The sequence below is a fragment of the Rhyacophila brunnea genome, unplaced genomic scaffold, assembly GCF_057557595.1.
Source record: "Rhyacophila brunnea isolate RB1 unplaced genomic scaffold, BYU_Rbru_1.0 scaffold_4, whole genome shotgun sequence".
NCBI lineage: Eukaryota > Metazoa > Arthropoda > Insecta > Trichoptera > Rhyacophilidae > Rhyacophila > Rhyacophila brunnea.
Window position 1 is genome coordinate 3,460,384 of NW_028233068.1, and position 25,889 is coordinate 3,486,272.

The window sequence follows — 25,889 nt, forward strand, 5'->3', positions numbered from 1 at the left end:
TTAAATAATATTATTCGTTTTAGAATATTTTTAAGGTCGCCAAATACTTCTGATATTTTTGCATGAGTAGAAATGGAGAAAATATGCATTACATATTATAAAATAAATATCGTTTTATATCATTAATTTGTATTGCGTGTGATAGCCTAGTAATATAAAGTGCGTAATGATTAAAATATCTATAATATTACCTATATTGAATGTATATTTACAATTATTAACATATTATTAGATATTGTAATCCCAGTCAAATAATTTATTCCCCGAATTTAGGGATTAATATTTTTGAATCCCGGAATCCAATTCCGAATAATGATACTATATTTTAGATAATGTTGAGACTTGAGAAGAGCATTTTTCAGTCAAACACTATCGAAAATCCGGGATCTGTTATCGAAATCAATCAAATACTACTATTGCACACTTTAGTCATTACAGATATATAAAAATGGTTTTGATATTATAGTATCTATCTACCATAGTTTTTTTCTACTCTTTTGGGTTCTTTCTTTTTCACTATCACGTATTTGCAATAAGCTTGACAAGTTTGTCGATACACTGGATTTTAGGGTATATCCCGTGTGTAAGTTAGTGCTCTTTGGACTGCAGTTTCCAGCAGCATCGACTTGCCGCGCGATATATCGACTCATTACCATCTTCTCAGTACGGTGACCTCTATCACATCATGTAGGTACACGTCTTGTCTGCCTCCTTATTCATTGATTTCTTTTGACACATTTCTTTTGACACATTTCCATTCTTCGGTGTGTATATGTATTATTTTATTATTTTTTACATAATATAATTAATCGATATTCTTAAATATATACGTACTAGTATTACTTTAACGTTTCTAAACGTATAATTAATGGTTCATTATTTATGTTGAATGGAATATATTTGAATTCATAAAATGAATATTAATTAATCAAATGAATTTCTTCTAGATATAGTATATAACTATCTACAAATTAATTGATATATTATATTATATAATTGCTATATGTATTTATTTATTTATACACAGCCTATATTATAATATGTATAAAAAATAATAGCATATAAAGATTTTCGTAGCAATTTAATTTACGAGAAAAAAATGAATTATGGTCACCGTAGTCTTAAACGTCATCCAGTTTATACTACTGGTGTCAAACTTTCTAATGTGATTACTTGTAAACAAAAGTTTTTATTACATCCTGCGTCTAAATGAATGTTTTTAGATCGACACAAACGGTTTAACTGAGATTGCTTCTTCAAGACTCATATTTTTTTTAAATACTTTAACATGAAATAATAGCAGTGAAAGTAGATATAGTATTAAATTTAATTAAGTATATTATGCATTACAAAAAAACTTGATAAATTCAAACATTATTATAATTTATCAAGGTATGTGCTAGACGAGGATCAAAAATGAAGAATTTGGCATGAGTTTAGGGCTTGAAGAATGCGTACACTCTGTAGGATAGCTATTTAAGTCATTGCGAAGTTCTGTCTTTTCTTAGTACAGGAATTAATATTATAGTGATCATAATAATGCGATGCTTTTATACCATAAGCTTGCAATAAAACCATGTAGTTATATTTTTTAAATAGGTAACCAATAATATATATATTGATTTTACTGGCTATTCCATATTTTTAATTACTCTTTAATTAGCTATTATTAAATATCATGGGTCCCGAGTTTTAAGTTATGGACGGTAATGGAAGGTAAGAGTATAGACCTAATAGGTTAAACAATTGACTTAAATTACATTAAATTCTCGTAAAAAAACCAAACATCTGCTACTAAAACCTCCATTCTTTGGAAACCGATATTATGATCCGTTTAAGATAAAACATGGTGATGTAATATAATGTAATATAACTTTACTAGCGATTGCAATACCGGAATTTTAAAACCGGTACTCCAGTATTTATTAATACCGAAATACCGGTTTTAAAAATCCATAATACCGGAATTTCCGGTATTAAGAAAGCACAGTTTTTGAAAATGAATTATAAATTATATTATGCTGAAATTCAAATAGGTATATTGAGTGAATCCAACATAGGTGAAAAAATAATAAAACAAATTTTATCAAATATATTTATATAAGTAATTGTCGCGATGAATTATCATAATATTATTTCGAAATAGAAAACATCCGTGACAAAAAAAGTTCAATTATTCTATAATTATTAATGATTGTACAGGCGTTGAATTTAAGAAGCTTTTACTCAGCCGGACGTATTTGCACTTGGTGAACTTTTGAGGGCTTTTAGTTAAAATTATCTATATTTTCAAATTATTTGTAAAAAATCACTAGTTCTACAATTATGATCAATAGATTCATATTTTTAACTGTCAACATAATAAATATGTAGGTTCTTGCTATAAAATAATATTTTAAAGAGATTTTAATAGTTATATTTATTGATAAGCACCTACTTCTGTTTTTTTAATGTTTAATAAATACCGGTATTCAATAATAAGTACCGAAAAAACGGTATTGACATTTTCATTTGGTATTGCAATCCCTAAACTTTACTATATAATTCCCTCGAAATTTTTAAATACTTACCACAATATCCATATTATATGATGATATTATGTTTTGAAAGTAAGTATATATATATACTCAGAGCCTAAATCCAATTTAGCGAGAAATGAGTTATGTATAGAATTTATACCAACTTACGAGTACCATATATGTCAGGCCTAAATCACACTTTGAGTAGTTATTATATGCATAACAGAAACCAGATTTTTTTTTAAAACAAATTTCCATTATTAGATTATCTTTGAGGGCATTAAAATTAAACATTCATCTAGGTAGCTATTTTTGGAGATATGATATAGCTATCGCGTACAGAATTATAAATAAAAATTAGAAATAATTAATTAAAACCATAGCTTAATAAATATTATCTTGTAATCCATTTTTTCACTCATCATTGTAATATTAATTAATATTAGCGCTCTCCGTGATTTTTATTATAAGGTATTATTAGATAATATCCATTTAAGAATATTATTCTTGTTCTTGTGTGATCAATATGAATTTTAGGGTGTGAAAATCTTCAACCTATATCAGTCGAGTTTACACTTGATGCTGCCGAACCATGATTTTCTAACAAAGCTTTCCTTCTTCTATTTAGTGTGTACCAATTTTAGGCATTTTAGGTTCACTTTGTAATCTTATCTATTTATCATAGCGTGCAACATTTCGCAGTAAGATGTTAAATTTGTTGTCAGCCGCTGTCATAGATAGTTGATATAATAATCATTTCGTATGACGAGACACATAGGTAAGCATCAAGCAAATCCCACTTTCAAGTTCGTAATAGCTTTAGACCCTTTTCCGTACCCTAACCCCCGAGGGTGAACCTGGAATAAGTAACATTATATTGAAACAACACCAAGATCAGACTGAGTCCGTGGTGATACGCCTTTGGAAGATTATGTATATACTCCACTGGCGAGGGGTGGATGTAGGCTGCTAAGATTCTACATAAATAGTGCACACTAAACTTTGTCAGTCATACTTGATTGTTTTCACTGAAATAAGATTACAATTCAGAGTTATACGCAAAGCAGCCAGTCCACACAAACCTCAAACATAGCTAGATGAAACACATCAGAGATAGAAGCACTTTTATGTAAAGTGTGTTTCTTTAAATCCACAAAGCCTGTGTATACTGTTTATACCTTTTGAATGATAGATATTATATGTAAATGTAATTTTTTGTAACTTTTAATAAGATAAAAACATGAAATCTATGAAATTATGGTGTTTTAGCAGTCCGGCTGATTTGTGCAAAACCGTTTTCTTAGAAAGTTCATTCTGGAATACAGCTAACCCTTATTTTTATAAGATTTTTTTTATTTTTGCATCTATTTTCTATAAAAAAAACCCTTCTACTTTACTCAAATATTATGAAAATTTCAAAGTTTTGGAAATAATTCGAAAAAGTTGTAAATTATAAATTATTTTTTTGCTGCCTTACACTAATTTTTACATGAAAAATCTATATATTAAATTATATTAGGTATATATAATAAAATGAAAAACATATAATGTAATTGAGAAAATAATTTTTATTAATTGAATGTAGAAAAACACACCTTACACAGTCAGGATTTTAATAATTAGGTACATAATATTATCATGTGGTTACTTTATGCAAATCGAAAATGGCATGTTTTTAAAACGCATTTATATGCCATTTGTGTATTACAGTAGCTTGGTCGCTTTATGCAGATCGAAAAAGTCATATTCTGCAATTTGTAAAATCTTTAATACGCATTTATATGAGATTTTTGTATGACAACAGATAGTGTTAGTTGGTTTTTAAAATTCAATTAAATCCTGCGAAAACCAAACCATTATAGATAATAGTTAAACAATACTCATCTATCTACAAAATATCTAAAATTATGTCATTAAATCATACATAATTTTGGAAGTTTTATAGATATCACAATATTTTTACCTCTTATATTTTGGCTTAGGCCTTAATGTGTTAAAAAAATAACCAACAACATGACGTGTAATATGTATTTCTAATTCAACAAAAACAAATAAATATGTATGAAAAAATGTGCACAATTTTGTCGGATGTATATATTGTTTTTTTTTTAAATATTAATAACCATGTCCTTGTTTTTTTCGTAGAAGGTGGTTGTTAGTAATTTTGAACATACACAAACACCCAGGCTTTGAGAAAAACACATAAATATTGTCCTCACCGGGATCGAACCCAGAACTCTCGGGTGGTAGGCCAGCGCCTTACGCACTGCACCATGAGAGCAGCCTGTATTTATTGATTGAATAATACTGAAAGCAATATACTTTTTTTCACGGAAAAAATACTATTAAATAGTTTTCAAGTATTGTCATTTGCGATAAAAATTTACTTATGTAGGTTTATCCAAACACCGCAAAAATATCTTCAATTAGCCATACCGTTGTTCTAATACTAATAGGAAATACCAAAAAGAAGTATTAGCACTAGTGTGGTTTATTCCCCACTCAGTCATATATCTTATTCAGCGCGAAGTCTTTTATTATTTTCTCCCACACATCTGAGGAGGATGCCCTCATAAAAGAGTAATTCCCGCGGGAAATCAATCCCCGGTTGGATCAATGGATACTTAATCCCGCTCTTTCGAAAATAAAATGCAGGTATGGTGTCTGTCTGAGTTGTAGGACTCATATTATTGAATGCGTAGTATTGATGTGTTGGTAATTAGGCAGTAATCAAAGACAACGAAAAAACCCTTGTAAAAGCATTAATAAATTTACCACATTCGTTAGGGACGTTAGGAACATATGGGCGTCTACAAATTGGAGGATATATTAATAGACTTTTATCGTTACCTTTATTGATACGATTACAGAGTAATTTTCTATTTCCATTACCGCTAATTTATTGCATTTTCCGGTAAGTAAAAATGTTAAAATAACATACAATTAAAATTATATTCAGGCATTATAGTCTGGTTAATGGTAATACAATCAAAGTACATACGTATACAGACATATAGAATAATATTTTATTATTCATAATAATATTAAAATATCGTTGTGAATATTGTTAAACCAATGAAATACCATCATGATAATTAATTTTAGAATGTTATAATTATAATTTTATTAACGGTACCATTTAATAACTTTACTTAGGTAAACCAATCTTCCAACCAATCCTTAATTATAAACAAATTAATTAAATATTTTGTGTAAATAACAAAATATCGTTTCCATCCTAAATATATTTCAGCGTGTACTACAAAATATGATAAATTTATTAAAATCATAATATATTACATAAATAAGCGCATGAAATAGGTAAACGATAATAATAATAATTGAGTAAAATAAAATAACTGTGGGTAAATGTGTAAAATTAAATGATATACGTACATTATTATATTATTAATTAATACTTTCGACCGAAGATACTTGATGGAATTTGAATTTAAATTCTAATGGATTCAAGCTCTGTACTATTCCATTTAAGTAGTACAGATAGAGAATAGTACAGAGCTTGAATCCATTAGAATTTACATTATTATATATTATAAACTAATATTTTAAAACTATTAATTGATATCCTAGGTGTCCCTTAGTACATATTATATAAAATATCTTCCTGCAGTCTCCTGGATGCCTTAAGAGTACCCAAAATAGCGACTGCATTACCTCTTTGGATTTGTATGCTCATTTGCTGTCTTAAGTACACAGTTGAACGGCATTCATCTGTTTTATCAGTCACGTGACTATCGATCTCGGGCACGGTATTCAAAGCAGAGCCAATATCTTCAAAGCAGAGGATCCCCAGGGTCGAAATTTTCACAAAAAATAATTAAAATAAAACGCAATAATACGGTACCTACATAATTCTAATACATGATTTAATGAGCAATGAAGGTTTTTTCCGCTTAGAAGGATATTGTCAATATCTATTAAAACAAGTCGGTTTTTTTTTAAATCAAAAAAACCTTTCTAATATTGTAAAATTAGAAAATATTGTATTACTCCTTTTTGATAGGAGTGTGAGTTAAATAAAGATTATTTATTTTAAGAAGACAGAATTATTATTGTTTAAAAATACATCAATCTTGTATGTGATAAGTTTACTTACTCCACAGTCATAATTTACCTCAAATGAAGAGATTAATTATTAATTTTACTATATATTTTTTTTTCTGAAAATAAAAATAGATTACGTCTACGTTTTTTCCGTAGAATTAAAATTGAAAGTGACCTTTGAAAAGTAAAAACCGACCATATAAAGTGAAAGAGAAAAAATGCAGAAATGGGCAAGGGGTATCCAGATCTCCAGTGGCGTACTAATGTAAGAGCTATGCCAATGGATTCGGGTTCCAAGGGTTAATCACCTGCAAGCCGTTAGCTTTGAGGGCACTGGCGTAGCTTTGCAGACTGTCAAGCGAATAATATAATATCAATAGTTATCAAAAAAATGTGTTAATTATATAACGTGCGGCCCTTTTTATTTTATACAGACATTATTAATTAGCTAATAAAAAAATATTTCAAAATATCGAATATTATTTTTCATTATAGTTAAATGTAAATAGGTCGACTTTGTATTTTGAAACTGGCGTAATTATTTCATACACAATCTTTCTTAGTCCGTACGGCGCTAGCCTTTCATCCAGGGGCTCCGGGTTTGATTCCCGGTGGGGTCCAATATATTCATGTGATTTTATCAAAGCCTAGTAGTTATTTTACTTACTTATATTACTAATAATTACACTAATGTTCACTAGACTATTGTTATTGGGACTCATGGACTGTTTAATTGTTAAAAAATAATATTTATATATATGTGTAAGTGTGTGTAGTTTTGTACACTTATAGATATTTGGGAAAAAATGCACTAATCATTGTTAATAATATAATCATATTATTTGTGGGTAATACTTTGATTATATACAAAGATGTAGCATTTATTCTAATATATATAAGTATAGGAATGAAGGTTTTCTTTCATATATTTGGTTATATGGATACGCTAACTTAAATTCTTGAATCAGGTAGGTACCTACATATAAAAATATATCGTCACCCTATTTCTAACTTTAAAGAAAAAAATAATTTAAATCAGTTATCACAAATCTGTCTAATTTCAGTAGGAAATTTTCATCTTTCTTTTTAAACCATTTTCACCCATAGCAGAGCATACACACGGTGATTTGCAAAAAAATGGTTCTCGACCATTTACCCCACTCAGATAGATAGGGTAGCATTCGAATATTTTATCAATCAGCTATGTCTTGACTACCCGGAATTCTACTCTACAGTACCTACATACACGTTAGTACTCATATAATAATATTATCTGAGTTTTATAATGGTATTAAATTCATTATAATTTACCATCAATATGATATGCTGTACCCACTGCGTCAATTTCAAATTTATATGTTTTACATGTTTCACAATGTTTGTATTGTTATTTTTTTTGTGAATAAAACTGTTTATATTACCTATCATCTCCACAAAAGCCAGACAGATTACAAAATTTTTGAATGATATTAAAATAATAAAAAGGCAATGAAATCGCTTTAGTTTTTTACCGGTCTCATCTTGTTGAAAATCTGTATGATATCTAGATTAAATGTTCTATATAAATTACGTAACATTACATTTTTCATTTCGCGCATAAAAAAACTTGAACGAAGGAAAATAAATTCCTAAGTATCTTTGAAAAATTACCATTGCCGAAAAGGCCTTTGCTTAAATTTAAATAATAAGCCATTTTTTCGTTTGGCTTAAAAACCTACACCGCTGATCTAGTTTATAGAAAGTGGAAAAGTACAAAAGCGTACTGTTGGAACTTAATGCGCCGTAAAGGAGTGAAGGGATAAAATAATATGGGACGGTCGAATAAAACGATCCCCCCACACACCGCCTTCACTGCTATCATTATAATTATTATTATTATACCCCTATCCGTGAAGAATGAACTATTAAGTCTTCAGATATGTTCGGATTAAGTCTGTCGATTGAAGCTTTCACACCCGCTGTGCGAACGTCAATATAGAAGATTATTATAATAACTTCGCCATGCAATCCAGAAAGTTAATAATCGGTATTAATTGTATTATTTAATAATACTAAAATCAAGTCTGAAGCATACATCTAATAAAAAACGGTCATTTTACTATGCCATTGGTATGGTTGTGGTACGGTTCGTCTTTATTTAAAAATATTAAATAGTCGGTAACTCTGTGTGCGGCTTAAGCGTCAGCCTATAGCGTCGTGAGTCCCAGGTTCGAATACTGGGTCTGGCAAATACACATATTATTTTAATATAATTTGTGTATAAGTCAGAGTATGGACCTAATAGATTGAGCAAGTGGCTGATATCCATTTCTCGTAAAAAACAAAATCTTTTAATACAAACATCCACTCTGTGGAGGCCCATATCGTGGGCTTACAGGTAGAAGACACTAACTCTAGTTTTGACGAAAGCGAAATTTTAATGTCAGTATATAGAAAAGTAATGCTGCTTGACTGAAGTCACTTACTCCAACTATTTACCGTTATTTAAATAGTAGTATTCAAATACATATATCATTAACTCGCATTCGGGCATATGATAAAAATGCAAGGATCATATTATTATGATCCTATTAGGATCGGACATGGTCGAAAGAACTCTGTGTATTCATTATTGTCAATTTGTGGTATTGTTCTAAACTCATATAAAAAAAGAATCCATATATTTATGTAACTTAATCTGATGACTAAAACACAAATAATATGAAATTTTATTAACTACCCGGTATATAAAAGTCAACGTGAATTAAAATAATTAATATAATTCAGAAAAAAATCATTTAATCTTTATAATGTTTATAATTATTATCAACAGAATATAATATGAACAAAATTACAATGTAGCAAACGAAGACCTTTGATTTTTAGATGGAATTTTAAAAACTCTGGTAAAGAGTTTAACAACGTATCATAATATGAACACGTCAGTTTATTAGAAACCCGACCACATAATTCGTGCTATCATCTCTAGTTCGAAATATATTGTTTCTCGTCTGTGTGTTATATTTTCCGTCAGTATAACGTAATTCATGACTTCATGACTCGAAGACCAAGAGCCGAATGGTTTTTCCGTAATAATTAAAAACTTCTTGGATCATGACAGCTGAAAATATTTTGATACCCCAAAAGGTTAATTTACATGTTGTTATTTCATTTGTTAATTCTTTGAATTGTTTTTGTAATCAAAAATAAATTTTATTATTTTATACATAACACAATGTTTTTCAAAATTACTATAGACTACAAGTTAGGAGCAATGAAATTTGCGTGAAAACAGTGTATACTGTAAAGTTTTAATGCTGTTAAATGTCAATTCTTGACTATAAAGACATATTATTATAACTTCACCACATATTTATGTACTTACATATTTCGTTTTACTTTAAGTTATTACTACTACTAAGAACTTGTATAGTCTGTGTGTTTGTAATATTAATAAAATTGAGCCCAAGGGCAACTGGTATTTTTGATCCCTTCCTCCAAAATAATATAACATGCTAGTTTTTTTGTAATCTTAATTAATATTTTTTTTTATTTTGATACAAATTTTTGTGATTAATTTGGAATAATTGAAAGTGCCTACGTCACATGCAACAGCATACACTTTTGATTTATTGTTGACCATAGAAAGTTTTTAATTCTTTTCAGTAGACATGTGCAATAACAGTGAGATTTGTTATATGCATTGTAAAATCAGACAATATGAGTACAATACACTATGATACCCTTTTAAAAAAATTGTGTGAAAATTCTTTAAGGTTGAAAAACAATATAATATAAAAAAACTATTCTCGTTAGTACTACTTTATATTATTAACAATGCCGTTGCCACACAATGTGACGAATAACCTAACATAAATACGTTTATTTTCGATTAAAGGCGTCTTTTTACACTGTCACTAATCACTGCATACCTACATAATTGGGTGGTGGTGGTTCACAATAATTATTAAACAACTCCAATTTTCATAAAATTCATTTTTTTTATTTCAGTGGCTAGATAAAACAGATTTCCATATTGTGTGTTAATATGACAATCGTAGCTATACAATTTTCTGCATAAATGGCAATATTAGTATTGATAAGATATCAAATTGAATGTGAATCATGTACGACAGTTCCTTCAGCAGTATAAAGAGGTATTTGCTAACAATAATTTGCTAATATTAATAAAGCCTGAATATACTTTATGTTTTGACTATTTATTTAAATTGATCCATGTAGGTACTATCAAAATACAGTGAAAACATTCCTGAATTTTACAAAAGGAGTTTTAACTCCAGGTCCAAATATCTCAGGATCCATATTTATGGACTTGATCCATAATTATTGTGAACCCATATTATAATACTGTGTTGATGGCGTGACATCTGTACTTCTTTATTGTGCTACGTTATTGACTGCACAAGGTTGTGATTAACAATTATTTTTGAAGTTATAGTTATTTTGGCGCGTTTGGGTGTCAGAGTGTATTTTTGGCATGTGACATGTAACACATAATTTATTTTTTCACACGAAAAAAACCGCACGCGATTGGATTCGAACCACAGATTTTCACAGAACCACAGGATATCAGCCAAACGCACTACTTTCACGCCACAGTATGATACTGCAATCGTGACGATTATACAGTATAATACTATAGTTAAGAATTTTACCGTTGCCTAGGCAGCGAATTTATTATTATCGGCCATTTGCAATTCCATACGTAAACAAACGATTAAACGTTAGTGACAGTTGGTACTTTAAAAATAAAAACAACGAGAAACCATTATCTAATTTAGTAATATAAGTTAAAGTGTATAGAAATAAACCAACGGCGTTCTAATAAGCGGTCCTTTTTCTTGAGTGTGTAATTTAACAAGATAATTAAGAGCTAGTCAATGAATCTAGTTTATCACCAGTTTTGTTTTTGTTTTGTTACGCCAAATAAGTATAACTTCTAACGCACGTACCTACATAAGTACACACACCGATTTTTAATAAGAAGCAAGCTGTAAGATTTCTTGACATTATCTACATACTCCATTCTTTACCAAAAATATTTATAATAAATACTAAATGTCAATTGCATCGATTGTGTACAGTAATAAAATTTGATTAAACGTTGTCTTTACAAAACCATAAAAGTATTAATTAGACTAAAGACTTTTTTTGTGTTATTATCAATCATTCTTCACATTTCTTTAGTCGTACTCGACCATCCCTTACTACCACGCGGTTACATTTTCAACTCATTTCTTGCGGATAATCGTTTAAGGGGAAATTTTTAGAGTTTTTAAACAGTGCCTCACGTATTTTTATAGCAACAGTTTTACGATATGATACTTGCATACTGATCCTTCCCCTTTCTTTAGTGGCAATTATTATCATTACGACGGGATAATTCTGTATAGAATGAGCAATTTTCTTTTACGTTTTTATATCTAACATAAGTAAATAATACTCTCTTTAGTAATCGTTAAAATAATTATAAGGTTATAATAACAAGTATCAAAAGTATATAACAAAGTACCTATATTTATGTAAGACAATTATTATAAAATCGTATTACGTATAAAATATTAATGCTAAAAATTGGGGATTATTGGTTAATGAATCTACAATTTAAATTATAATTTATAAGAGTCATTGTCACTGATTTTCTATCTAATTAATTTGCGTTTATTTACTTATTATGAATGATAACTATCATAATATTTAAGATTTTCTAGTTATATATTATATTATAATATAAAATATTTATCTAAATAATATGAAACTTTAATATTTTTCGGTTATATATTTAACGTAGACAAATTATACATAAAAGAGTGATGATATTCTGAGTTTTTCGTATTTAATTTGACCTTAAAAAAACTTAATAGTTACAGACGAAATTTGGGACCTATAAAATAGTACCTTTAATGCGTTTATCAATTAGAATTTCAGTAAAAATGAATCAATTCAAAAATAAAATATATTCCACTTTTCATAGCACATAATATTATTATTTTACAGTCGCCGCATTATACTTAAATAAAGATTCATACTGATACCACTTGTATAATATCAAGAAGATATTTAAACGTTTAAAATTCATCATCATGAAAAATACTAAATTTACCTACGTCATTTTTGGTTATAAAATTATTTTCTTTTTTGTGTGACTTCAATCATTATGTACAATAAAATATATCAATTTTATGTTATATTCAATTTTGGTCTGTTTATTGGATGAGTAATATTTATTACTTCCATGTTTAGATAATATTTCATTCGTTTATAAACCGTAATAAACAGTTACAAAAAAAGTGTAGTATGCAAGTATATTAAAAATATCTATATTATAGTATATAATATATATATATTGGGTTTAACATTCCTTGCATATACTTATAATATCCAGAAATAGATTTTCGTATTAAAGGATTTTCTTTTATATGTCATGAGATATCAGAATTTGTAAGGACTCGTAATAGTGATTGTGCCTTTCGCGATGCATTCAAAAGGGAAAAGGTGAAAATTTTCAATCATCTTGTGATTTTTTTTTGATAATGCTTGGCATAGTGTGTTAAGAGCGGTTTTGAGTTAAATATACTACCTAAGTATATTATTTTACGTTCTTTTTTTTGTAACGATATTTTTTAATAACTCAATATGGTTTGATACCAATTTTCCCATAGGTAGGTACTTATACTTATACTCACTCAGTAGGTAGGTACTTACATAATATTTAAAAAAAATAATGACGACATATCCATGCGTTTTTTCTTAGGTTTTTAATTATATGTTTACCAATAATGTTTATCAATCGATGCGCACACAGAAACGACGAAATTCACGCATAAATGAGAGATCGCGTTGTATAAAACATAGCAAGCAGATACTCTTCAAGAATAAGCATTACATTTTATTTAAATTGCATAGGTTGATCCTTAGATTTTATGCGTCACACATAATATTATCATAGTATCACACTGACGTTATCAGGCGACGGGGGAAGCCGCGCCGCAAACCTCTTTTTTTGATCGATTTACAATAATTTTACAATACTTGAGACCATTGTATTTACAATTTTCGTGTAAAGAACCAAACTAAGTACAAATTCAAAAACTCAATTATATTTTTAGAAATTTTTAATAGAATTCTTATAACTGTTTTGTTCCTTTGAAAAACTGCTCGGCAAGTCAGACAGTCAAAAAATAATATTTCGGAAATTTTTGCACGCGTTCGTAAAAAGGTTCGCCAACCCTGCAAAATACTATTGTATATCACGCATTGGGCATAACGTGCAAATGCTATAAAATATTTTGTTGTATAAGAAAGTAGATAATTGTTAAAAACTACTGATTAGTAATAATCGACAAGCTGGAAGTATCGCTTTCTTGTCGTATTCCTGTATGCGATGTACAATGAATTACATTCATATCTGCCTACTGAACAACTATAATAATTGTATGCCGACCGGAAGCTTAATTAATCACTTTTATATGGGTACGATATTTATTTGCAAAAATAGTAAAAATAATTGCACTAGGAAGTTAGCATCAAAGATAATGAAAAAAGTTTTGAAGTTATATTTAAATTAAGGGAGCGAGGATTCGGATGAATTTTCCAGGAAAGCAAAAGGAAAATATTCAAACATTTTCTTTATTCGCGTTGATGAACATATTTTTTGGTATTTAAAATATTTGCTTTGCCTTTTTAATGAACCCTATTTTAAATTATCTAAAAAATATATGATAAATACTGATATACAGAAAAGGTGTATTTTTATTTTGAGCTAAATTACTGAAGTATGTATAACCATATATAAATAAAAATATTACATTTATATTCAAACTATATACTGTGGTTGTCACTACAACAGTTCCACTAAGAAAAAAATATATATAAATTCCAAATATAATAAGGCTAAATTTTGGTTCACAGTATTAATCTATTGTTTTTTTTTATTTTCAGCTGTAATGGAAAGTGCGGTAGGCGTGTCAGGCGGAGGATCCCGGCTTCCGTGTTCACTCGGTGGTGCTGATGGAGCTACTTTGGCCATTTGGTACAAAGAGGGCCACGACAAACCTGTATACACGTAAGTTAAAAATATTAAAACATTTTTGCCATTCGAAGATTTTACAACAATCAATTCGTTGCCGTTTCTTCGACCTAGGTATATTAATTAAACATTAAAGACAATGATTATTATTACATGACTCATTTCAAGGAATACCAAAATTATATAAAAATATTTAGAATAATTTGTAACTGACTATCTATAAGTTTGGATGGATGAATTGTATCGTTAAAATTACCCTCCTAATATGTCTATAACCATTTGTAAATATACCGGTACCCAAATTACATGCAGAAGTAGGGTTCCGCACTTAAAAGGCGGCCCAATTTTTTTTAAATTGTTAAAAATAAATAGTCTTTCGGAAATATTTCAGTTTCTTTAAATCGTTAGACATAATTCGACTTAGAATGGATAATATCGTTATTGCCCCCAGACATTCCAAGATAACTATTAGGATGTCGAAATAACAGGAGACTTTACAGAAAGTAAACTTATAAGATTTAAAAATACTACAAAATAAATCATTACCTAATTCTGAAAACCAGTATTTGTACTTATTAGTTTTTTTAGTTGGTTAAATTCTATTTATAATATAAATGTATATTTTCGCAATGAGTACCTACTACGAATTAGGCACCCGACTGACTAAATCAGCATTTGATTATAGCGTAAGAATTCAACCAATGTAATAAAGAGTATCAATAAATGCACCTTAAATATTGATCTTGATTGTAAGATAAAGTTCAAAAATTAATTAGAGTGGCACAGCATAGCATTATAAGATACGTCATATTGAGCATAACGTGGAAGACCACAAAGGAAACCATACAATAAGAAAGCAGACTATATTACGATTTAATATACATAACCAAGTCGATTACAAGTTGGTAGGCCAGATAGATCAACTGGCATATGTATGACCGTTAGCCAGATATAATGGTACTATACAGCCGCTCTAAAATCATCTCGTTGAATTTGTTAATTTTGTCGGAAGTAGGGACGTGGCAACGAAAAACTTGGTACCGAAATGTGTAGAATGAACTACAGGCAAGCCTTAATCCAGCAGTGAATCGACGCCGGTTGATGTTGATACGTAGTGAAATTTATCATAATACTACGATGATTAGTAAAAATTAATATACCAGTTCACCAGAGAAAAGAGTACCTAATGTAAATAGGACATATAATAATTACTAATGGGTGTTGCTCCCACCCAGCGATTCGCTTCTGATCGCTGGGTCACAAAAAGCTCGCTAGATAAAATTCGCAATATGATGTAGTTTGTTTTTAATTCAATTTGTGCACTTGGACCTAGAGGTGGACACAAGGGGTTTTGCAAATGCTTACAAGCAATACTCGTAAAAGCGCAAAGCGAACCGACACAAGGCCTGGTGAGCTTAATATTACGGTCCGGGTGATAATTTTATTTATTGTATATAGTGAAAGTAGATACTGCATTGAAAAAACATGAGGACTTGTTAGCAAAGTAATATACAGATATTTTATATAGTAAAACTAGGTACAAAGATGTTGAATATAATTTTACGTGTTTGAACGTAAATGTGAAATAAATCTGTTTCATTTATATTGACTATTCTACTGTTATAATTTTAAAACGAGTTACATTTTCCATACTAACCATAATGCATACTTATAATATGTGCGCAAAAGGGATACGTGTTATTAATGAACACTACTTAATCAGTTTAGTTAAACCAAGAGATGTCACGGAGACTTGAAGCTTTCGAGATGTTGTTGTATAGACGCATCCTCAAAATTCCTTGGACTGACCGGGTGACAAATTTTGAAGTTCTCAATCGAATGGGGAAGGACCGAGAAGTTCTACGTAGTATCAAAACCAGGAAACTGCAGTACCTCGGCCACATTATGAGAGGACAAAAATACGGCATTCCCCAACTTGTCATTCAAGGAAAGATCAATGGGAAGCGTAGCAGAGGACGGCGCCGCATTTCGTGGCTTAAGAACCTCCGTGATTGGTACGAGTGCAGCTCCACTGAACTGTTCCGGGTAGCAGACGACAAAGATATGATCGCCTTGATGGTGGCCGACCTCCGCTAGGGGATGGCACAATAAGAAGAAGACTGAGAAGAGAGAATCAGTAAACCTCAGAAGAAAACAGCAATTCACATACAAAATTATCCAAAACTCAATCTTATTTGGAATCATTTAAAAATAGTGATTTTAGACTTAGGTATACCTTTTTTTACATTCGCACAAAACCTTCTAGAATCTAGAACATGAAGCGTATATTATATATTACAATGATACTAAAGCTACTGATTAAATACGCTGTAAATACATTCGACTGCAGATTCGTTTGTATCTATATTCACATTAACTGTCCTCTGAAATGTATATCCCAAGGTCGCGTTACAAGCATATTGAAGTGTTTTTTTATAAAATTAGAAAAATACAACAACACAAGAAAGTAAAAAAAACAAGACGTCAATGTTGGTCGCCATTTTTCTTTTTATTAAACATATAATTCTGCAACTTTTTATAATAATTATCAATTCAACCATGCATTCGCCTTAACACTAAAAGTTCTTATTATGATTCCCTCTACGTACAATTATAGTACAAACTGTTTAATAGGCACTTAGTACAATTAGTTGAAGTTTGGTATTATTATCAATGAGTTACCTTTTGAAATTGCTTGTTCCCTGCTAGCCAATTTACTCCCTTAACCAAATCCTTCTTTTGACGACTAGCATAAATTTAATAGAAGCCTAGCTATTACTGTCTAACTCAGTTTGCTGCAGATAGAGAGAGAGAGAGTTTTTTCTAGTATAGTTAAACCTCAGTAGACAGAATTAACCACTAATAGTCGAGTTTATGAATGATGGCTTCATAATATTTAATACTTTAACGACTTTAATCAGTTTGCCTAACTAACAATCTAAAAAAATTGCCTAAATAACATTTCTTGAATCTAGAATATTTCTATTTATTCTGAATAAAATCATAATTTAGTATTTTGCTGTTCTGTATTGGGGTTATATTTAAAAGGATTCATATTAACTTTCCACATACAATACTCGATGGTAATTCCAGAACATTATTGGTGTAAGTCAGTGTTTCCCAAAGTGTGGTACGCGTACCCCCTGGGGTACGGGATGAGTTTGGTGGGGGTACACGCTGCACCAGGCTTTGGCTGCGCCTGGTGCAACAAGCATTAATACGACATCAATACAACATCCATGCTAGAAGGTTTATTGCATGCGGAAGAAGAGCAATTGCTGCATTAGCTTCAGACGGATTCTTGAAAAATAAATATAAAGAGTGTACTTTAACATCATTCTGGTTGCAAATGCAACATGTGTATCCAGTTTTGACAGAGAAAGTCTTAAAATACATCTTGCCTTTCCAAATTCATTTCTATGTGAAGTTGCAGTTTCAGCATTTTGTAGACATTAAGTAATATAACTTTTATTTATATTTTATTATGAATGAATTTTATTTTTCGTTTATTATTAATTTGTTTATGTACTTAAAAAGGAAAAAATAAATATATTTTGATAGTTATTAAAGTATATGCATTTTTTGACGAGGGGTACTCAGTGTTATGAAAATTATACAAAGGGTACACGTAGGGTCGAAAGTTTGGGAAACACTGTAAGTAAATTGGTAGCAATAGAAAAAATATACATTGACGTATTTACAGGTGGTGACCAGTTATTTGTGAATGTTTATCTAAACATAATATATTCTAAACAATCATAGTTCATAAAACAAATTAACTTGTTTTATACCTGTAACATTAATGTTACTAGTTTTCATGTCAATTCAATAAATTTACCTGCAGTATAAGATTTCATTTATTAAAATATTAGGTAGCTACCTATTTTTCTTATTTTCAGATTCAAACCTGTATGTATCATATCAATAGAAGTAGTTTTTTTCAACGTCTTTGGTATTTTAGTTGATATAAATAATTATTATGAGATCATTATTATTAGTAGGAAGAGAAATAGAATATTTTTCACACTGTGTTAATTTTTATTTCAAAATTCAGTCTCAACTATTAACAAACTCTTATTATTTTATTTATGTTTAAAAAGAAGTTAAAATCGTATTTCATAATACAATATATTTTTGTAGAATTTCTTTTTCTTATGGATGTTGTTTAGAAAACTTTCTTGTGTTATATATATTACGTATAAATGAAATTCGTCCTTAATGTCAAGTCACAATTTTGTTAATCAGACAAGTGCGCTTAATTAATTATTCGTAAGTAAAAAGTTTACTCACACTTTTGAAAAGTATTTATAATAATGTTATTAATATTGATATTAATTTAACAGCATGTAGTATTATTATTGTATATTCATGTACCTAATATTCGTAAGGGTCTTCTTTTAACAGCGAGAATAGCCTATAAATAGAAATTAAAATAAGAAATTTGTGCCAACTGTGTGAGGCTCCTTTGAGCGGAGCGTGCTGCGCTGTATCTTTGGAATTATTAATGACACTTAGTCAGCACATATAGTCTGTCAAATTGGACTATCATATATGACAAATAAACTGGCATTCGAGAAACTGGAAGGCAAACAAATACCTGGTTGACATCATACCAGATGAAAGGATAGTGTCGAGTTGTGTTTAAGGACTTTGGGCATCCTAGACTGGAGGAAAGCCGCTTTGGATAGATCTGCATGGAGGCAGATGCTCGAGAAGTCCAAGACCCACTTAAGATTGTAGCATCAGGAAAAGAATGAAGAAAAATACCTAATATTAGTGCTTCTGCATAATATGAAAATAGCAGCCTTATCAGGTAGTGATAATTTTAAGCTTTAGTTAGAGTGATAGAGCGAATTACGAATACTAAAAAAACGCTACGAGCTTGAACATATAGAGAGCGCTCAGGCGTTCTGCGTTCCGCGTTCAGAGTTCAGCGTTTTTTGTAGTGTGTGGACCGGCGCGGTCTGACTGCCTGCTGTGTGCACAGTTTTGATGAAGTCCATATCACTACAAAGAACTCTGAATTCTAAATGCGGAACGCAGAACGCCTGACCGCTCTCTTGACGTTCAAGCCCTTTCAACCTCGTGATTTCAATTAGTGCACAAAGACAATTAACATAATTCTTTATCAACTCTTCTTAACATTGTATCAAAAAATTGGACAAATAATATGAAAGAAAAATTACTGGGACTGTTAAAAAATAAAGCATTTGTATACTGTATTGTCATATAAACGCCGGTACTGGAATGACTGAACTGATCCAAAATTTACAATGATTGGAAAATGAAGGCAATAGATCGTTTAGGATGGAGTAATTTTCTTGAGAAGAATAAAAGTTGTTGAATGTTGTAGAACCAAAAATGATAATAGTTATTAATATTATTTTTCTGCCAATTTAATTCAAAATTATATACGTACGTACCCAATATTATGATAAGTTTAGAGCAGTGGTTCTCTAGTGAAATTTAACTGTGGCCGCACAATCGACATTGACAGTTCTATGGAGACGTCTGGTGGCCGCACCAAATTTCACTTTTGTTGTGATTGAAAAAATTAAACCTAAATTGTATTTACTAAAAAAATGGATCAATTTATTTAAAGACAGGTCAATTTAATAAAAGACATTTGAACATTTTAGTACTTATCTATTTATTTAAAAATAATGCAAATGGAAAATTTCTCAATATTCGTTTTTTCCAATGCGAGCCGTATGGATGCTTCTAAGTTTACATCTGTCAACTGGCTTAGATATATATTTTTTATGAAGTGCATTACAGTGAATCGTCTTTCACAGTATACGGTAGTAGGAAAAATCGACAATATTAATAAAGCAATAATTGTTGCCAATTCTTTGAATTGAGTGGTATTATTAAAATTGTTTTTAAGTACTTGGTCATGACTCATTTCTAATAACGCACATTTAATGTTAGCCCAGTTAATTAAATTAAATACTGAAAATGATATTGGCGACCGCAGCAAAATTTTCTGGTGGTCGCACATGAGGACCACTGGTTTAGAGGTACCTACCTCGTTATTCCAATAAGTGACCATAGACTATCTCAACATTTTTTGTTACGAGACTTTACTGTGGTTTTGTTTTACGAAAAAAATCGTATCCGTCAGAATTTTTACTGTAGCCATTTGACCAGTCCTTGTAGTAGATGTAACATATTTGGGTATACACAACATAACCCAGGACTAAGAAGTCTCCGCTTAAACATTCGTCTGTTGTGAATTGCACTATTCTCATAATACATTTCCCCTGAAAGCGGTCGAGGGATTTCTCTCTATTGCCAGAAACATAATAACATCTCAACTCTAATGCATTAGTAAGTCGGCTTGGACCTTAACACATCGGCGGACTAACGTACTAAAAGGATTAAAAGTTTCGTCGCATCTGCAAATTAATATTTATTATTCGAATTTCTAAAAATTAAAATTACATTTGGAGTGTGACTAAATGAGATTTTTAATGTTTTATCATCATTAGAAGTGGACTAAGGTGGTTTATGGTTACATATAAAACAGTGAATGTACTTTATAGTCATTAGGTTAAATAAAGCCAGCATAATACAATTAACAGTCTCATATTTATAGTAAATTAAAAGTATTGAAGTGCTATCACCAGTGACGTCCCGTGGAAGTAGGCAAATTGAGCATCGCTTGGGGGCGGCAGTTACTCGAAGGGCGACAAATTGAAGAGAATAATTTGGTATAATAGTATATAGAAATAATTACCTACCTAAACTTAGTTATAACGAAATTATCTTTCCATTAAAAAAATCAGCTCAGTGGTTGGCAACAAAATATATTAATTAAAATAAAAGGTTTAATAGTTGTCAGGTGTATTTTTATTGTACTTATCTAAAACCTTATTTTGAACAAAAAAGACAAGAAAAGTTTTTTTATTTTAATTGTTGAATGTTGGGACTATTAAATTTATTTTATTAATAGTGTATTTATGATTAAATTAGGTGTATATTTATTTATTTATTTGAAAAATACACGTTAAGTACATAACAAATTAATAATTCAAGACGTTCACAACATGACATTTAGAATAAAAATTACAAGTAATCAGTTCGGAAAATCAAAAAAAACAAAGATGACGAAGAATTTTTTTCTGAACACGCTCTAAAACAAGCTTATAGGAAACTTCATAAGGACTCCAGATGATGGAGCCATACTCAATAATACTCCGTACTAACGACACATAGAGTGAATGAGTGATAGAGTGACACTTGAATGACTTGGCTTGTCTCATGACGAATCCTAGAAGCTTGCTCGCACGCAATGCCGTAGAAGTTATTTGCGAGCGAAATGATAAACGTGAGTCAAACAATAGGCCAAGATCTTTAATTTCTGATTGACGCTTCAGTAATCTATTTGACATATATTATTATAGTTGAAAATAATTGGAGATCTTGATTTCGAAAAGCTAATACACACGCATTTATCAGTATTAAATTCGTTTTTTCACCCAAATTTCAATTGAATTGAGATTATTTTGTAATATGTGACAATCTAATTTACTGTGAATTGACGCATATAATTTTAAATCGTCATATTATAATATTAAATAAATAACGAGGAAAATTATTTTGTTGAAAATAATAACATAGTAAAAATGGTGTAAAAATAATATATCTGTGTATTGCTAAATGGTAAAAACAAAATGTGTCAGAAATATTAATTGTTAGTAATGTATCCATACAACGCAATTTCTTAGATATTAGAGTCATGAAAGAATGATAAAAATACTGTATAAAAATATGGGGTGGCATTTTTCCGCTGTCTATGGGTGGCATTTTGTCTAGAGACGTCACTGGCTATTACCACATTTGATAGAAAACTAGGTACATATTTTAAAATTAAATAGATTAAAATCGTAACGTTGATGTTAAAAACCTTTTAAAATATTGGCTAATTTATAAACATAACGCCTCAGATACTTGGAAGATAAATGCTAGCTATGATGCTTTTGAAATGTGAATGTGAATAATGACTCCATAGTTAGCAAACTTAAGATTCGAGGCTCTCATCGGTTTTTTTTCAAATGTTTGATCAAATACCCCGCAAAGAAGATAACAACATAGAAAAACTCGTGATATTGGGTCAGGTCGAAAGTCGAAAAAGGACAGGAAGAGCTCCGTCTTGTTGGACAGGCCAAATCAAGAATGTCACAGCTGAAAAAGGCCCTCCGTACTGCTAAATGCCAAGAGAGATGCCATGTCATGGGAAACGGGAATGGGACGATTTGGCACCGCGAACTGGCCTCCGCCGATTGGCCTCCGGTAATTGGCCGCCGGTACAATCGGACGCCGGCCCAATTGGACGCCGACCCAATTCGACGCCGACCCAACTGGCCTCCGGGAGATTGGACGCCGCACAGTTGAATTAAATGCGCAAAGGAATAGACGTACGTTACGATTTGTTGGAATAAATAAGCAAGTCAGTTTAATATGCTTCTATCTTCTCAGTAGGTGTACCTTATAAATTTGGCGCTTGACACATTTTTAATATAGATTGAGAAAAATTATTATGCCTGATGATGTTTATTAAAAGAAAATAATTCTTCCCTCGCTAAAACTTAAAGATGTGCATAATCAATTAATTTATTGTCTATACATGGGTACTTATTTATATTTACAAAAAATATTTAAAATAATGTTAGATGTTAGAATAAAAATTACATTATATTTCAGCGTTTTATCGACTTAATATTAAAATAAAGCTTAAATATGTATATTATTTATCAATCAGTTTAACACCGGCAGTGATCACCGGATGGTGAGATGTAAGATAAGATTGAACGTCAAATCAGAAAGATCCAAACTGCAGAAGAAGTCAAATGCTCGCGTATACCTGCAGAACAATACTGAATTCCAAAATGAACTCAAAAATGCACTATCGGCTTTCTTAGATGAGAACGAAACCGTTTCCCTATCCAACGCGGAGGATATAACGAATATTATTCTACAATGTGCAGAAAAAATAGGCGTAAAAAACTCAGAAGTTACACTTTCCACCAAGCTTTCGAAGGCAACATTGAATCTTATGGAGCAGAGAAGGAAAACCAAGAGCGATAGACAGGCACAAAACGATATGGAGTTTTCATCACTTTGCAAAACCCTCCGAAGGAAGATTAGAGAAGACCTTCGTAAATTCAATGTAAACCTCATACAAGCAATTGTGAAAGCAGGCAGAAGTCTAAACAAAAACAAGCAATGCTTGTCGATAGGAAAACGTCAAATCACAGCACTAAAAGCAAAAGATGGTTCTATCGTCAGAAATTGGGAACACTTGTTAAGCCGAGTTGAAGAGTTCTACAGCGATCTCTACAGTGATGACACTGACAATACGACTATAGACTTAGATCTTCAGAGAAATGGAAATTCGGAAGACCATACTCCCGAAATTACATCCTGGGAAGTAACCCATGCTTTAAATTACATGAAAAGTGGGAAAGCCCCCGGGGAAGACGGTTTAACGATAGATATCCTCAAAAAAGCAGGAAAGGATGCAAATGAAGTACTTGCACAATTGTTCACAGCCTGCATATGCAAAGAGGATGTCCCAGAGGTATGGAAAAATGCAAGCATTGTCATTCTTCACAAAAAAGGTGACAGAGAAGACCTAGCAAATTATCGTCCAATAAGTCTACTCCCTATTCTCTACAAGACGTTCACAAAAATTCTCTCAAACCGTCTGCAAAATGTACTAGACGAGAACCAACCGAGAGAACAAGCCGGATTTAGAGGAGGATACAGCACTATGGACCATATCCAAGTCGTCAGAGAAATCATAGAGCGGTACCAGGAATACAAACTGCCACTATGCATGGGTTTTATAGACTATGAGAAGGCGTTTGATTCGATAAAGAAATGTTCAATACTCGACGCACTCAGAAAACAAGGAATCCCTGGACGCTATATAAATATTTTCAATAATATATACAGTAGCGCAACAGCATCTGTAAATCTCCATAAACCATCGCGCAGATTTCCTATCAGCAAAGGAGTCCGACAAGGTGATACAATCTCACCTAAACTATTTACAGCTACCCTTGAAGACTTATTCAGGCAACTTGACTGGAATGACAAAGGGATCCCCATAAATGGAGAATACCTGAGTCATCTGCGCTTTGCCGATGACATAGTAATTTTCTCGCAAGACTCAGAAGACCTCCAAAGCAGAATGCAGGAACTCGCTGAAGTAAGCAACAAAGTAGGTTTGAAAATAAATGTAACAAAGACGAAAGTCATGTTCAACTGCTTTGCAGGCCAAAAAGAGATCCTCATCAATGGCACTCAGCTCGAACAGGTGAAAAGCTACATCTATCTGGGACAACAAGTATCTATAGATGGATGTATATTTGATGAAATTGTTCGCAGAGTAAAGCTAGGCTGGAGTGCTTTTGGCCGCCTGAATAATGTCTTCAAAAGTGACCTTCCACTGTGCCTAAAGCGCAAAGTGTTCAACCAGTGTGTGCTTCCCGTGATGACATATGCGTGTGAAACATGGGCCCTAAGTAAAAGAGAGATCCAGAAACTTAGAGTAGCACAACGTGGTATGGAGAGGTGCATGCTGGGCATAACGCGAAAGGACAAAAAGAGGAATGAGTGGATAAGGAAGCAGACAAGGGTTTGCGATGTAATAAAGTTTATTAAAAGCCTTAAATGGAGATGGGCTGGACACATAGCTCGAAGAAGAGACAATCGTTGGACAAATCTAGTCATCCAGTGGTATCCAAGAAGTACAAAACGTCCACAAGGTAGACCTAGAGGCCGCTGGATCGATGAAATGATAAAGTTCTGCGGAAGTACGTGGCAACGCAATGCACAGGACCGAGAGAAGTGGAAGCAACTTGAAGAGGCCTTCATCCAGCAGTGGATGGATTCAGGCTGATGATGATGATGATGTATATTATTATGCATAAATGCGTATTTTAAGATAGTATGAAATTACAAACAAAATATTAAGTAAGTTATCTGCTAAGTATAAATGTTTCAGTAGTTTGATTGATAAACTACTTAGGTACTAGATGCCGGATGAAATCCCGAAGGCCGAAATCCCGAATGCTGAAATCCCGAATGGCCGAAATCCCGAAAAATGAAAAAATACAAACATCAATAATTGCGCAATTTTTGCAAGAGAGACAAAAACCCATTTTTTGTGGAAATATAAAAAATGTAAAATACAAACATCAATAATTGCGCAATCGTGAGTGCAATTTTCGTAAGATAGAACGAATGGATTTTGTGCATCTTTCAAA

The 25,889-nt window shown here is 31.2% G+C and overlaps 1 protein-coding gene across 1 annotated transcript in view; it reads left to right on the forward strand.

Annotated features, from left to right (window-relative positions):
• The first annotated feature begins 14,053 nt into the window (after positions 1 to 14,053).
• Positions 14,054 to 25,889, forward strand: part of LOC147066733 (uncharacterized) — a 189,376-nt gene continuing 177,540 nt past the window's right edge. The window contains exons 1-2 of the mRNA XM_085954668.1: positions 14,054 to 14,057; positions 14,526 to 14,649. Coding sequence (XP_085810794.1) covers positions 14,054 to 14,057; positions 14,526 to 14,649 — 128 coding nt within the window. The remainder of the gene's footprint in view (positions 14,058 to 14,525; positions 14,650 to 25,889) is intronic.